This window comes from Dromaius novaehollandiae, chromosome 4 (assembly GCF_036370855.1).
Source record: "Dromaius novaehollandiae isolate bDroNov1 chromosome 4, bDroNov1.hap1, whole genome shotgun sequence".
Lineage (NCBI taxonomy): Eukaryota > Metazoa > Chordata > Aves > Casuariiformes > Dromaiidae > Dromaius > Dromaius novaehollandiae.
Genome location: NC_088101.1, coordinates 58,002,380 through 58,018,858, shown reverse-complemented (window position 1 = coordinate 58,018,858; position 16,479 = coordinate 58,002,380). Strand labels below are relative to the sequence as shown.

Genomic DNA, 16,479 nt, shown 5'->3' with positions numbered 1-16,479 from the left:
GACACATTTGACCCAATAAAGAAGTCTCAATTCCTTTTATAACACCAACAGTCCCACGGTTCATGTAAAGATCATCATTAACCTTTCATATTATATGAGAAAATCATAATACCTAAGAAGGTTTTTAACAGTATTGATGTAATCTGCTTTCGACTGTACAATTTGTACAGGCTGCTGAGGGAAGAGGGAATAGGTGAGAAATTGCTTCCCTCACATTTCTATTTTCAGGCCTGTTACAAGAAGTCTGATATTGCCAGTCCTTCAGACATTGGTTCAGGACAGCCCATGAGCATGCAGATATTCACCTGAATTGGCACCACAGTTGCTTAATCAGCCTAGATAACTAGGCCCCAAACCAAAGTCATCTTTATTTGTGTCAAAAGCTAATTGATTATAAGTTTGTATTGATGGTGCTTAAATCTCACCATTATTTGATAACAGTTTTATCTGTTATATATAATATATATTTTCATATATATATATACATATATATTATATATATATAAAAACTGAAACTCAAGAATCAATGACACAATGCAGTAACATTAATGCCACCAACATAAACAGGCATTTAAATAGAAAAAAGTGTTTTGAAATGCAAAATTGCAAAGCTCTTGAGCTACAAACATGTGCCATTATTTGGGCAAAAGCCAAACTCAACTCCTTGCATAGCACAATTGCACTGTCAATGTTTCCTCACTGGTACTGACAAAATGGTAAATCCCTGCTGCCTGGAATCAGCAGCAGTCAATATGTTCAAGGCATCCCCTTTGTTTACAACAAACAGTCTAAATCTATTTAACAAAATGAGCATATCATTAAGTGACACATGCAGGGCCTGAAGATACCAAGGACTGACACTATTGCAGTAGTTTTCAAATGCCACAACTCACTTTGGTTCACAGTTAGAGATCCATACCTTGAATAGTGAGGTGCTTGACCAGGCAGTGCTGTGTTTTAGCCTTTTTGTCCTGAGCAATGCAAACATAGTCCCCTCCATCCTGGAGAGAGATGTTACGGAGGATGAGCTCTAAGGTGACATTTTCACCATTGGTATTTGAAACTGTTGCATTCAGCTTCTGAAGAGCATCAAGGTTCTTGCAAACAGGCATGGGTAGCCCTCCAAAGGGAGTCTGTGAACCATGAGCACTGAGTTTGTACCATGATAGCTTCTCAAAGGTGAATTTGTCTGCTGTGCATTGCAAGGACATGTTATCCTTCTCTGTCAGTTGATTCCGAGGCTGGAGATTAATTTCAAGACCCCCTGCAAATTAAAAAATAAAAGAAATTCCTATTAGGTTGTACATTTTATTGCCAACATCAACTTGAGAAAGCTTCTTTGGAAACCTGCAAATATAGCCTTATCCTCATTTTGCCCAGATGTAAATGAGGAAATAAAACACTTACAAATCAGAGCAATTATTTATATAAAGAAAATAAATAATCTCATTAAAGCAACACACTTAATATGGATCAAAGATAGGCCTGTGTAATGAATAGAGTTCCTCTTCCTATAGAAATTCCTGGCAGCTTAAGGTGGTTCTTAGCATTATTCCATGGTTAATTTTTAGATTTGAATAAAAATATTACTTCAGCATGTAAATATGGAGACTGTTTTTCAAGAAGACAGAAGCTCTTTTTCACCCAGTTTTGAAAACATTAGTGTTAGCTTTTATAGTACAACTTCACTCATCTTGTGACGCTAATAAAATTTCTCCCTTGGTTTTTTTCAGTGGCTAGAGTAGCCCAATAGCAATCACTGTCAGGACAATAGTGCCCATTCTACGTCATTTTCATGGGTCTGTCACTCCATTGATGCCAACAAAACTAACCACTCAGTAAAAAGTAATTAGTAATTTCAAAGACTGCATTAGGAAAATATTGAGTAGGCCATATGGATTAAAGGATTTTATAAAAGACAGGTATCAAACAATAGCGTTGAAGCTCATATCATTATTGAAGCAGAGGTAATAAGATGGATTTAACATGACTGTTTTCAACAAGGTATACTTACTGGTCACATGAAAGGAGATAACTCTCTCACTTGATCCAGCTCTGTTTGTAGCCATACATCTGTACAAAGCAGACACATTTGCTGCTTGAATCACAAGGGTGCTCACAGTCTACAAAAGAACAATTGCCTGTTAGTGCCAATGTAGGTGAGCTTAATCACCAAAATAGCTCAGCAAAGTGTTGTGTGGATACCTGCAAAACCAAAAATTCCTCGCCACAAACCCATGACATGTTGTGTGCTCAGTTTGTTACTGTTGTTTACATTTTTTGCTTAGGTGTGTAACAATAAGTTAGGTGTGTAACAATAAGACAAAAGAAAACAACAAAAATAAACCTGCCACAATGCGCACTTCAGTTTACGTGTTAATAAACGCTGTACCCACAACTTTTTCTGCTCTTCAGTCTCTCCAAACTCCCTCTGCTGCAGTTAAATGGTGACATTAACTCATCTAACTCCAGACTCATAAAGAGTAAGCACTGAAATCTAAGTAAGTCAGGTTCCTCAATGGAGGGTCACTTTGAGTAAGTGTCTAAAAAATCTGAAGCATCTATCTCTGTCTATTACTTTCAGCAGGTGCTTAAATGACTACGCTAGAGCAGATCCCTAAGTTTTAAGTGGCTAACATTAGGCAAAAGGAGTCTAATCTTTAACAACATATTTCCAGATCCTTGGACCACTGAACAGGGCTAATCATTCCCAACTAACAGAAAAGCAAATCTGCTCACCTTCGTTTTCCCAGCGATAGTAACAACTCGATGTTTAATTTCAATCTGATTCCCACCCTTTCTCTCCGATATCACTTTCCATTTCCTGCATGCATACGGATTGGCTCCCGAGCGAACTTTTCTGAGAGACAGGTAGAGACACGTGTTAGATAAGGCGAATATTAGCCCTTCAAGAGTGTGGGGTTTTTTTGTTCTCTTTATAATACACAGATACTTATCTATCAATCAGATGGATAAGCAGCCACACTCTACATCTGAGGGAAGAGTATGTTTCTGGAAACATTTCTATTAAATTGCACCCTATAACCTTCTGAGACTTTTGTGCTCTGTAAAATAAGAATTCCCAAAGCCTAAAGGTGAATTTCCTAATTAATCTGCCTATGTCAGCTCAATCAGGATGCTTGGAGGGAAGCAGCTATTCTGGGAACAAACCTCCATTCATAAATGGATGATTCAAGTTAATTTAGTTCAAAGGAAGACAGAGAGACATAGAAATCAGTGAAGTCCCTAAAAGAATTTCTTGAGGACAGTAGCCCTTGTGTAGGAAGCAACCAGGCACCAAAGGAAGAAACTAGTGGAAGTCATTTTAAAAACAACAACAGGAAAGAAGAATGCTTTTTTTTGCCTTTTTTTTTTTTTAAAGGAAATCTGGGCTTATGGCAGGCCCAGATAAGGAAAACTGCGTGAATCGCAGTCAGGCACTCTCTCTATCATTCCCCAACATCAAGCAGTGCACTTCCTCTGAGATACACTTTCACACAGATAAAGAGCACCATATACTCAAGCACTTGACCAGTGCAAGAAAAAAAAAAAAACACGAAGAACTGTAATTAGCATAAATAGCAAATTTCCTGTGTTTGGGATTGAGCTTTCGGCCTGCAGCTGCCCAATGAGAGACCTGATGGGACAGCATACAGACAGTTGTCTCTGAAACCCAGCACAAACCAAGATACCTTCAAGAAGGCATGAAGACAACAAATGAGTGCTGCCAGCTTCTCACTGAGGGTGGCCCTTGCCTTTAGAGCTCATTGCCTACAACCTCAGCAGAGCCTGACTGTGGCAGTCTGCCTATTAGGTAACACAATCTTTCCTTGATTGGTTATTGGGTTAATTTTAACTGTCCTACAACATGAAAGCACTTTAAGCCTACCATTGTCACAAGCAAAAGCTCAGCCATGACTTAAATGGGAGCAAAACAGAGAGAGAGAGAGAGAGAGAGATTTATCTGATGGCAACAGTTCCTGAGCCTGAACCTTTCTCTGTCCAACTCTCTTACCAGCCATTTATACTTGCACAAGGTGGCCCTAATTTTCCAGCCTAGCTCAGCCGAGTTCAGTTCGAAATCTAGATGGAGGAAGACATCATGGTTACCTTCCAACCCTGCAATTCTGACCAAATCCTGGTCTAAAACTTTAGCTAGCTGTGCTAACTCTGTCTCTATCTAACAGCCCTCTGGGAGAGCATCTCAGGGAAGTTAACGTTCCTGCCTTTCTGTCCCATATCAGAAGTTCAGGGCTCAAATTTGTGCTCAGTAAAGAGCCTGGTCATGAAGGCAATAAGCCAATGGACACCAAAAAATGGACACCAAAAAAAAATCCCTGAGGGGCTACAGAAGTCACAGAAGATGGAAAAGTTGCCATATCACTTAGCACTTACTGGGGGCTGAAAGTGCACTCCTCCTCCAGCTGCCAGTACCACAGGATGGTGGTGGGAGGTGGAACTGCGTAGACAGTGCAGGTGAGCGCTTGAGTCGAACCATACTTGTAGGAGTCAACAGGAGCCAGCAATGCATTCTCACCAATCTGAGGAGGAACTAGAGGAGACAGCCAGCATGTTACAGCTCCTAGATGGACAGTCCCTGGTCTGCTAGAAAGGAGGGGTGTTCTCGGACCGCCTGGTATAAAGAACCTCTCATGGCAACTATTTCACTCAGTGTCCCATATTGCTTCACCCTATAGGAAGCTGGCTATCCTCAATGCCACCTGCAATAGAGAGCATCTCCAATGAAAAAGTACATATAAGGAAGAGATGAACATGCCCAACACCTTGCAGGATCAGGCCCTCAAGACACAATGCTTACTAGCTCTAACAAAAACTTCTTTCATTACTCTCCAGGCTTAAAATGTAGCCTTCAAACTTGCACTACTGTCTCCAGCCATTAAAAGCACATTACTTCCCAGCCACTGCATTTAGGCTCACTGCCCTTTTCAAGACCTGTGGTTTCCAAAGCACTCAGGCCAGGCTGTTTCCTGGGGAGCAGAAAGGAGGAGGAGAGCTCAGTGGGGCAGGGCAAAAGAGAAGGAGCAGATCGCCTGGGGCAGGAAGGATGGGCGAGGCGGGCCAGGACAGGGCAGGGTGGGGGAGGACTCCGGCAGCAAAGCAAGCAGGAGAGAGTGTGAAGGGCAGGAAGAGAACAGGACACAGAGGCAAAGAAAAAATATACAGAAAATAAAAAGGAACACACGCACATACACACACGCACGCACACAAGCATCATCACAACGACAAGAGCCTGAAGTCTCTGGAGAGGTAAATCCTGGAACAAGGATGGGCCATCTCTGCATTCCCATGACTGAGGTTTTAAGTGATCTCCTTCAGGCCCCTTCCCCCTCCGCCGTCTAAATCTTCATAGCACTGAGATGAATTAAATCCTAGAAATGCTAATTTTTTTTGCCTACATGTAAAGAAAGGTATCACTCATATATCACTTACCATTCACAAGGAGGCTGAATGTATGTCTCTTTTGCATCTTGTTAGTGGGGTTTGTAAGTACAACCGTATAATTCCCAGCATCCTTTTCAGTTGCTTCGGTGATTATTAATGTGTAGCCAAGTTTAACTGTATGATTTGCATTGATGGCTTTTCCATTTTTATACCTAAAGAAAATACACGGTGCTTTGAATACTTCAGGGATTTACCTTGACTAAGAAAAGTTCAGTTTTTCTAACATTTTGTGTCCTGATTCTTACCATTTTGCCTCTGGTGGAGGATATCCTTTATAACTGACAGGAATTTTGACTGTATCACCTAACTTTGTCTCAACCACATTCTCCATTTTCTCCAGATGAATAAAAGGACTTTCTGCAAAAAATTAAATAAAATAAAACATGGTCTTTTCACATTGACAGAAATGTAAATTGTATCCATTGGGGTTTGCATTTAACAGCAGATGACAGAGAAAGGCCCACGATGGGATGCCACTGAAACAGCATGGGCAGCTTCAAACGTATGACCTATGAGACAACCCTGAGCACTAAACCCCAAGTTGGGCTCTGGAGAGGTGGACCCACCATGCCCACAATCCTTTTGCTCACACAGTAGAACGGACCAGTTCCCTCACTGGGGAGCTCTTGAGAGCAACGGAGACAAAACTCAGCTCTCAGGACTGCACACCAACTATCAGATACTGTCTATCTAGCCACTATTACTTTGTGACAAAGAAATTCTGGGAAGTGAAAGGCGTATGCTCAGCTGCACAGTATACCATTTTAGCCTTTCTGCTATTTCCACCTATATATGTGTGTATCATAAAACTGGCTTGATTGACTCATTTCAGGAAATAATAGTATTCAAAACTGCATGTGATAGTTACATAATTGAGGAGAGGCTGAAAATATTTATTTGAATAGTCTATTTGCAGTCACAGAATACTCTGAAATGATTTACACTACTTTTTAAAAACCTGCATTCAGACTAAGACAGTGATTGGCCCATTGGCTAAGATTTACGACAGTATTGATTTAACATCTGGTACACTCACTATAGCAAATGATCTGGTTTTGGCTCCTGAAGAGAAAGAGACTCAATTTTCTCCTGGGTCCTTTTTATCTTGAATCACTGTGTCATACAGTAAGTTTGAAGGTAAAAAAAAAAAAAAAAAAACTATTAAACCCTCTGAAATCAGACCTCAGGAAAACCACAGTCTCTTCTAAAATACAAAAGCCTTTGTCTGACAGGTTAATTAGAAATCAGCCATTTTCATGCTGGCAAAACTCTTCGAGAAATAAGCCAGTGGAAGCTGCTGGGGCTCTGCCCAAGAGGGCCTTGAGAGAAAGACTGTAGGATATGGCCCCATACTTATCTATGCACTTAACCAAAGTTGCTTCCTTTGCGTCATTTCCATATGACCAGAACTAGAGTTGATTCAGATATTCATAACGTAAAGGCCAAAAGTTTTATTCTCCTAGCTTCATTCATGCTGACCCAGACTCTCCTCCCACAGAGCCACCAGAATCTAACTTAAGTTCACTTGGTGTGAGAAAAACCAACCTTTATACAACTAACCACACAAATTAGCTTTACAGTACCTCAGAGAGGACATCACAGAAGAGGACCAGAAGTTATCCTCAGTTTATTTTACTGTTCATTTTCCTATGGGATTTTATAGCTTTCAGTAACAATCATATACACTATCCTTTAAAAGCTTATCATTAGATAATCTTGTGGTATAAATATAATTCTATTGAAGCACATGCTAGTGAGTGCAATACTGTAACTACAATTTGGTTAATTGCTGTACATTGAAGTTTTTCATTATATAACATGACCCACATATATCATACGGACATTCTGCATCCCAGTCATCAATCCCAACTCTGAAACAACCAACAGAACTAAATCTGAACATCCCATACCATGGATAATGAAGTAACTGCTGTTTTTCATATTCATACGGCCACTGGAAGCTGCACAAGTATATCGACCTTTATCACTTAAGGACACACTGTCAATGGTAAGAGTGCTTACAAATTTCTTTATTTCTCCTGCAGTGGTTTTTAAATCCCTTATAGTTGCACGCTTTTCCTGTAACAGATAAAAGAGAGAATTGTTTTAGAACTGGTTTATTCTTATTCTTCCTCTTGTTCTTTGCACAACTGTACATACAACAGAGTAGACTTTGTGTATTATCAGCTGTTTTGTTAATATTACAAAGGAGGAAGCAACATTCTAACTAAGCCTAATTTTGTTGTGATGTCAGCACCTTTAAGTTAGGGTTTTACCTTGATAGAAGGGTAGTCCCATTTAAAATCAATTCCCACATTCAGCTCTGTCCTTACGGTACAATTTAGAATCAGTTTTTCTCCTACTGCCAGTTCTACTTGGTAATGCGGATTCATAGTCAGGTCATAAATTCGGTATCCTAGAAGAAAAAAGGCACAAAAAATGGAGGGAAGAAAAGCTTTCTTCACAGCATTTAGCAGCCATTTTCCCAAGAACATTCATCCTCTCGAAGCTCTAGCGCAGTGTGACGACTGGCTCAAGAAGTCTGGAGAGAAGGGATATGTCTGCACTGACCAATCTGTGATGTGCAAGCTGCATCAGACAGCAGTGAAGCAGGATGTACGCACTTGACCGGAGCCCCCCTGATGGGGTCAGAAGAAGCCTTCCCTGCCTGAGGCAGGGTAGGAGGTAGACAAGAGACACTGACCCACACCATCTTTTCCAATGAGGTGCAGATGAGGTCTGCCACACTGCCAGGAGACCAGAGGCCAGGCCATAGCCCCCATAAGCACAGCACTGAGCCTGAGCAAATTCATCCCATGCCTCAGCAAACCAAAGGGACATCCCTGTCTGTTATCAAGTAGCTGATTATAGGAGAAATTCAATGAGCAGCCATCAAGTCTTGACAGCATGGTGACAAATCCCACTCCCCACCGTTGCCACTACAGCTGGAAAGCAGGCATGCGGGGCAGGACACCCTCAATTCTTTCTAGACACTTAAAAGTTAGATGTTTGACATGAGCTGTTTCTCTCCTCCACAGTTACAGGAGAGAGGTAAGGCACACCACCACGGAGTGGTTCCTTTGGCCAGTCTCAGACACCCTCTCAGCCTTATGAGATATAAAGCTAAAGGAGATGAATCTCCACCCCAACAATAACTTGGAACTTTATTAAGAATGACAGTCTGATGTTGGTAAAACTACCCAAAGTTTACTTTGTGTAACCAAATATTTAAAATATTCCAAAATGTACAGAAATTCTGAATTTGCTCCAAATCAAAGCAAAGAATGATGAACTAGGTGGAGAACCAGGAGTCTGCCACACAGAGTAAAAGACAGAGGGCTGTTACACTTCTGTCTTCCTACTTCAATGTAAGACTATCTGGGGGTTAACTAGCCTTTTCAAGTGATCGTTGTGTCTTCAGAGTCAAGAGAAAAAAATGCAGTTTCAGCTCAGGCTTGAGCCTTCACAGAATCATCATGTTGTTTCTGAGTTTTGATGAACAACTGACAAGATATCAGGAGAGTATAAATTTCTTTCAGAGTCAGGACATAAGTATGAAGGCAGACAAGACAACCAAATTCCTAGCGTAACACCCCCTCTTCAGTTCCCCCATTCCCTTGGTATTCCCTCAGAGCAACTCCCTCCCATCTGCTGCTAAGGGATGCCTGCCTTTAGTTCCCTTCAGTTTTGACTCAGACCCTAGATAAGCGAATAAAGTACAAAAGAGAGTGACTTTAGGAAAAAAAGCTTGCACTGTTGGAAAAGAAAATCCCCGGCATCTATGTAAAACACTAAAAATAGAAGCACTTATCCCAAGGATCAACCAGAAAGAATATAATACGTTGCATTTAACAGGAAAGTAATATATATCACAACATCCATTTTGCATTAGCTGTATTGTCAGTGCTGAATAACCTACAGTCTAACAAAATGTAATTGGTTCAGTATGTTGTATCAAGCAAAATACATAGGCAATAGGGAAAAATCTTTGGCTTACCTACAACTGCAACTATGTATATCACAGACTGGTAGCTTTCATCATCTATTTTAGCTTCACAGAAGACCATGCCCGCGTAGTTGATTAAATGACTGGGTATAGTGAAGCCTTTTTTATTATTCCAGGAAATTGATTTTCCATCAGGAACAAATATCTTCTCCGGATACTTCTGTTTGAAATATTGATAAAATACATAATCAAATTAAAAAAAAAAAAAAAAAAATCAAGCAATCCCAGAGTTTTAAGTCCAATATTTTCCATAACAGCATGAGCCTAGTTTTAACATCTTAACTCAGGCAATCTTCCTTTCACAGACAATCATCCTGTATTTTCAGAGTGCAGGAGCATGGATGAGTATAGTTACAGCACTCACCTTCTAATCATAGGCTGTAAAATTCCCACAGAGAGAAAAAAGTCTTTAAAAAACATATTTATACTTCAAATGATATATTTAATCATATCAGCTTTAACTAACTATTAAAATAATAATGGGCTTTTTTCCTTACCGCATGTAGAGATACATTGAGATTTGATACAGTTCCAAGGCATGGTACTACCACTGTTTTATTCTTAGTGATGTATACAATGCCAAGTTGATCGCTAACTGAAGTCACAAATGGAGATCTGTAATCTAGAAGAACATTTGGTTGGTAAATAGATATTATTTTTCAAGTGATTTTGGAGCAAAATTTTTCCATTTTTTCTTTCCCTTTTATTCCTTCTCAGATCAGTTTTATTTTTTCTACTTGATAAAACACTTAAATGATGAGACTAAATGGGGAGGGGGCTATGTTTTGACAGCCACACAGTATTATAATACCATTATTCTCAAAACAGTTATCAGCAGGAGTACGCACTTCAGAGAATAGCTTCCTGCCACAGCACACTTTGTGCTGGCAAAAATCTGATTTACCCAAGTATGACTTTGCTTGCGTAAGTATTACAGGAAATATCAGTTAAAGTAGTGACACGCTATACAGCCCCCAAAATGGCACAGTCCTTTCCAAAGTGAGTCCAAAAAAAAGTAAGTTCATGATCTTACAGAACAAGCTAACCCATGCATATAATAACACTCCATTTTTAAAAATGCTAGCCATAAGTTAGAATAAAAAGGAAATAGGGAGCACGAGAATATGGGTATCAAGATGAGTGCAAAAAAGGCAGATGCCTTAGTGTATATGCTTTCTTAAGCTGAGTGTACAACTGAAGGCTTTGCAGCGGCTGCCACACGCATCTGCATTTCTATCAATAGAACTGACACCCTGAGTTTGAAACTTAGCTTTTAAAATATAAATAGATTTTACTATTATAGTCAACAAATGCATGGAATCTCATGGTTTCATTTTTTTGAACAGTATCAGATAGTACAAATGGTAAAAGGGAGGGTGATATGTCCGTTTTAATAGATATATACAATCTCTGTAACCCTCCCTTGTATGAAACTCCTGCTGAAGTCATTAATAGCTCTGCAATCATGAGGACAGGCTCAGAGCACAGCAGAGAGATGCAGGCTAAGTTCTGGGCAGAGGAGGAAAGCAGACCAAGTATAGTATATGGAAGGCAAATTTCAAATTACAAGCACAGAGATTTATCTACTGATGGCAGCAAGCATATTGGCATGTAACTACTCAACATGAAAATGAGTAGGAAAAATAATAGTTTCATAGGACTAAAAATTCTAGGATTTAGAAATTTTAATGCCAAAGTCATTTTGAGATGCTTGATACCCTTTTTCATTTTGCAGATAGGTGGGAGCCACATAAGAACTGTGTAAGTACTTACCTTGAACATGGACATAAATGGTTGTAGCTGCCTGGTTGTCCTTGTAAAGGCACCTGTAGTCTCCTGTGTCATTGCCTATTACTTTCAGAAGAGTAAGCATCTTACAGTAGGGGCCATCACTACAGTTTGTCACAGCAATACGCTTCTCAATACTGCTCTGATTGTTCGGCCAGTACCAGTCCAGTGCTCTCTGACCACTAGGAAAGCAAACGTCAGAGAAGCATTAGCACATGAGGGGCACCGGTACCATTGCCAAGCTGGTAAAACTCAGTCCTGCTAGTCCCTCCAGGTACAAAAAAGAATTGGCTTCATTACGTTACATGGATTGTCGAGCCACGTATGACAAATTCACATGAACCGAGCTGTTATTAATACCTATGTGGAAGCTATTTCATTTGCAGAATTCGGTTACGGTGAATCTAAGTAACACAGAACCTACAAGGGAGAGAGAGGTGAAAGCCCCACTCCCCGGCACACCCCGCAAGGATCCAGCTCACGCCGCGTCTCCCTGCCTTGCCCAGCTCCCCTCACAGGGTAGTGGTCGGGACTACACCAAAGCTACTTTGAAGCACTTTTATGTCATGCCCCTTGGCTAGCCTGCTGCTGCACTTTTCTTCAGTGATCTCCCCTTGCTGCAACCCTTTAAGATCATTTCTAAAGCCCACCAGGAAAAAGCACAGGGAAAGGGGGAATCCTGAAGGCAGAGGAGAGAAATGAGAGAGATGAAAGGGGAGAGAGAGATTTATCAGTAATTCTGTACAAAAACCCTCTGCATAAATCACACACATCAAAATCACACTGGCCAGATTTGCCCTTACCTGCAAGTAATATTTAGAGTAGCATTTGCGGTTATTGTGAGGACATCTTTTTGGATGCTAAGGCTTGGCTGATCCAGAGAAATAAATAGACCTGCAAAAATATACATGAAAAACCTCAAATCAAAGCAATAACAAGACAAAAGTAAATGCTACTCAGTCAGAAAAGCATCATATACAAGTATGTGCCATATGTTTTAAGTGGACACTTTCACATCATCTGCTTAAAGGGTAGGGGTAAATAATGACTTTTCACACATCCCAGAAAGTTCAAAAACTCTGTCATAACAGGAAGAAAAGGCAGATGGTCAGGAGCTAGCTGCAGAGCACTACAATTCATCGAGCCAGGGTGGAGTTCCTGTTTTTTTGCATTGCCAACTTCAAGGTCTAGCAAGAGGATGTGGGACATTGAAATAAAGCAAACCTTCATCTGATGATCTCACCCCCTGGGGAAAGGGATCACCAGCTTTCCTTATAATAAATTGAATATATTTATATTCTTCGAGCCTGCTGATTAATGAATTTTGTGAAGAATTATTTTGCATGGTCTGTCACAAATCTGAGGTGCTATGAACCCAGTACTGCTTCTCTTTACCACGTTTTTCCCATGCTATCCCTCTCTTCCCAGGCGGTTAGGCACAACCCAGCGCTCTCCAGCTTTCTCCGTGCAGCGGGTTGCAGCGGGCTCGCTCCGCGCCACCTGCGCTCGGGAAGGCGGCGATTGCAGGGCCAACGCTCGCTCTTGGGCAACGGCGGCCTGCGCAACGCTTGCGAGGCGCCTCGCCAGAGGCCCCCGGCCGCCCCCGGGGCTCCCGGCGGGAATACCGCCCCGGGCAACCGGCGGGCCCGCCGCTGGCGGCTGACAGCACAGCGGGGCCAGCCCGGCAGCCCGCACTGCTTCCCCGGTGTCTCCTCGTGGTGTAGTCAGCGACCGCCCGCAGCAGGTCACCGCCGATGACAGGTCCCGCGTCCCGGCGACGCCGGGCTCCCGAGCTCCGCCAGCGAGGCCGCGCGAGCCGCCCGGGCCGGGCCCGCGCCCCTTCCCCGGGCCCTCGCCCCTGCCCCGGCCGCGGCTCCCGCCGCGCCGCCCCCCGCGACACCCGCGCCCCAGCCGACAGCGGCCCCGCGGCGGCCCTCAGCCCCCGCCCGCGCTGCGCCCCAGGCCCGCCGCCGCCCGCCGAGCCCCCCCGCGGTCCCCCGCGGGGCCGCAGCGCCCGGGCGCCGTCCCCCCGCGGGGCGCCCCGACGGGTGCCGCTTACCGGGAGCCAGGCACAGCGCGGCCACCAGCACCAGCGACGCGCCGAGCTCCATGCCGCGGGGCGCTCCCGCCGGCCGGGGGCGACGCGGCTGCGGGCGGGCGCTGCGGAGCGAGGGGCGACCTGCCGACGCCGTCGGGGCAGCGGCAGGAACAGCAGCAGGGGCAGAGCCGCGCCAAGGGATGCGGGATCTCGGCGAGCGCCGCCCGCCCCGCCCCGCCCCGCCCCGCCCCGCTCGGGCCGGGGGCGGGGTCTCGCCGCCTCGCCCCGCCCCGCCCCGCCCCGCCCGCGGCGGCCGTTGGCCCGGGCGGCCGTTGGACCGTTGGGGCGCTCGGCGGGGCGGGCGGGCGCGGGGCAGGCGCGTCGGTGGGCGCGAGAGGCTGCCGGGGTGACCGCGAGACCTCGCTTGGGGGGGCGCCTCGGACATCGACGGAGAAACTCGGAACCACCAGAAGTTCCGTCGGTCGTGGTGTATGGGGCACGTGCAGGAAGATATAGTTCTTTCCTTGCTGACAGTGACTTTATCCAACCTTACTTTAAGTGTCTGGCGTATGAATACCGGCATTTGCATGGCGACTTGAAAGTCCCTCAATCAGGTGTATCTTCTCAGTGCGCATAATACATACCTGTCGGGTTAACTGACTAAATCAGGTCTAACAGAATCCAGCAATTCCCCATAAGATTTGTCCTTCCCACCCTCTTCCTCTGACAGCCAAATCCAGTACTCTTTGCCCAGGTATCAATACCGGCGACAGTAATGATTCCCCTTTCATCCCGAAGGTTTGATTTTTTTCCCCCAAATTAACCCCCCTCCAACTAGAGTTGTACTTTTTAATCAAAATTATTAACCAAGTCACGGTTGAAAGACAAGTTAATGAAGCAGTCTTTTGAGGAAAATGAATACATGGTCATAAATGCTTTATCCATACACGTAAATATACAGCCTCAGGGGGGGAAATAAATACATCTGCAGTAACAGATAGATAGATAGATAAAATAGGTGGGTAGATAGATAAAGAGGTGGGTAGATATATAAGTAGATATCTAAGTAGGTAAATGGACAGAAACACATAGCTATATGCGTAACTGCATACATGTACATACTTCTATATCTACATACTACAGTTTTCTCTTTAGCAGCAGATCTGCAGGTGAGCCTGTCCACAAATGAATGCATTAATGAAGCAGTGATTTTATTTTGCATGCTGTGCAATTCCAGCTGTTTTACTGTACTTGGGAATCAGTGTAATTTCCTTTGAAACACCCCTGTTGCTCACAGAAAAGTACAAGGACTGGGAGGAGCCAAATTCCTATACTGATTTTTCCCAGAGATCAAATACAATCCATGAAAAGTCAAAGAAGAATCATACGGTTCAAGAAGTGGTAAGTGGGCATCAGGCAGATAAAATGTGCTATTGCTATTCTGATGAGCTCTTAAACCAGCAAGTTGGTAGCCCGCATCTATCTCCATCATACTGTAGTTTGGGTCAGTGGTATTTCTCAATGATTTTGAGAACTTCAGCTGTGACTACTAAACAACTGTCCCTTGCTGGGACTAGGTTGCACATGAGGTTTACATCTATGTAGTAGTGAGAACCAAAGCCACCTACTGCTAAAGAGCCCCTTTTGAAAACTTTATTTGTGGCCCTGCTGTTTCTGTTGTTTTTGACTATCAAGAACAAAGTTTTTATTAGAGATGATAAACCTGCCAAAACTGTTTTCCTCCAGTTTAGCTGGCTAACAAAGCAAATGAAATTATAGAGATAAGTTGAAAAATGTTCAAATGAAAGTATTATGGGATCCACAGAACACAGGACAGTCACTTCTACCTCACTTTACTGCTTTCTATACTCATACATGAGCTTCCAAAAATGCAGTCTGTAGAAAATAAGCCACTATATTGGTTTGAGCAAAAGACTTTTGAGAGACTTAGTTAGATGACACACAAATATAGCTTACTGCAATTCCAGTTATGGTCTATTTTCAAGCATAGTTATTGCTATTATGTCAGGGCAGCTGCAGTGGGGTGGTTGGTTTAATTCCTGAAAATGATCTTGGCACCTGAGCCTTATGGGAACAAATATCCCTTGCCCTAAGGCTACCTAAGCAAAGACACATGACTCCTTCTTCACACAAACTTGCAAATGTGTTCCAGCACTACCTACATCTGTTTTTCCAAGCGTGGTGCCTCTTAAGTGAAGATTGCAGAACGTTCCATACTTCTGTAACATGCCCAAAGGGGGCAAAGAGAAGACGACAAAATTCATTTTACACCAGGATTGCACAACTCAGATGAGCAGCAGGTTGGAGGGGAGACAGAATATTGCAGCCTTCAGTTTCCTAGTAATGCCCCACTAGAAGGTAGTCCTTGCTGGCCCTTTGGGGTCAACACATGCCCTGTCTCCTTCTCCTCTGCAGTTTCTTTGGGAAGGGAAGAGGAGGAAAGGAGAAGGGACACACAAACCTCCTGGCTGGTCAATGCACACACGTAACGGAACAGCTGGCAGTGAGGAGCTTGCAAGTTATGAATGCCGGGTATCCACACAGATATGCATAGTCCAAAAGCACACAGTCAGACAAAAAAAACACACCAAACAAACAAAAAAAAAACCCACCTGCAGACCATATGTGGGCTGTACTGCTCCAGACCAGAATCTACCCTTTTTATGCATTCTGAGCAGTATTTATCTCCCTGAGCGATCCCATTGAAATCTTCATCTTTACACTGTACTTCCTAAATGGAAGTACAATCCCTCAGCCCTTTCCCTGGCTGTCAGTTTAAGTTTGTTAACTAGAATTATGCTATAGGAGCTGCTGCTTCACTGTATTCATTACTACCCCTACAGTACCAGAGAAATTTGTGATATGAATGAACTAGAAGACAAGTTCTTTACACTTCAGATATTTGAATGAAGTCCCAGCCCTGCAAACATGTAAACGTAAGAGTAACTTTACTCTGGAGAGTTAGTCTACTGATGTAGGGCTTTTCATGTAAATGAATTTACTTACATGCATAGTGTTCATAGGACTAGTCCTCTAGTAAGATCAAGTAAAAACTATGGCCAATACTCATTGATAGCGGTAGGTGTATGAGGAAAGTGAGAGCTAGAAAAGACATGAAATGACTTCACTGACAAGGACTATACAGTACCATATGTGCTTTGCT

General features: G+C 43.1%; 1 protein-coding gene across 1 annotated transcript in view; it reads right to left on the bottom strand.

Moving 5' to 3' along the window:
* KDR (kinase insert domain receptor) overlaps positions 1-13,472 on the bottom strand; it is a 34,528-nt gene extending 21,056 nt beyond the window's left edge. Inside the window, exons 1-13 of the mRNA XM_064511138.1 lie at positions 13,317-13,472; positions 12,061-12,151; positions 11,243-11,439; positions 9,967-10,091; positions 9,461-9,629; positions 7,740-7,879; positions 7,374-7,542; positions 5,709-5,820; positions 5,452-5,615; positions 4,396-4,552; positions 2,740-2,860; positions 2,015-2,123; positions 920-1,264 (exon numbers count right to left, since the gene is read on the bottom strand). Coding sequence (XP_064367208.1) covers positions 920-1,264; positions 2,015-2,123; positions 2,740-2,860; positions 4,396-4,552; positions 5,452-5,615; positions 5,709-5,820; positions 7,374-7,542; positions 7,740-7,879; positions 9,461-9,629; positions 9,967-10,091; positions 11,243-11,439; positions 12,061-12,151; positions 13,317-13,368 — 1,951 coding nt within the window. The 5' untranslated portion in view covers positions 13,369-13,472. The remainder of the gene's footprint in view (positions 1-919; positions 1,265-2,014; positions 2,124-2,739; positions 2,861-4,395; positions 4,553-5,451; positions 5,616-5,708; positions 5,821-7,373; positions 7,543-7,739; positions 7,880-9,460; positions 9,630-9,966; positions 10,092-11,242; positions 11,440-12,060; positions 12,152-13,316) is intronic.
* Between the last annotated feature and the right edge of the window lie 3,007 nt (positions 13,473-16,479).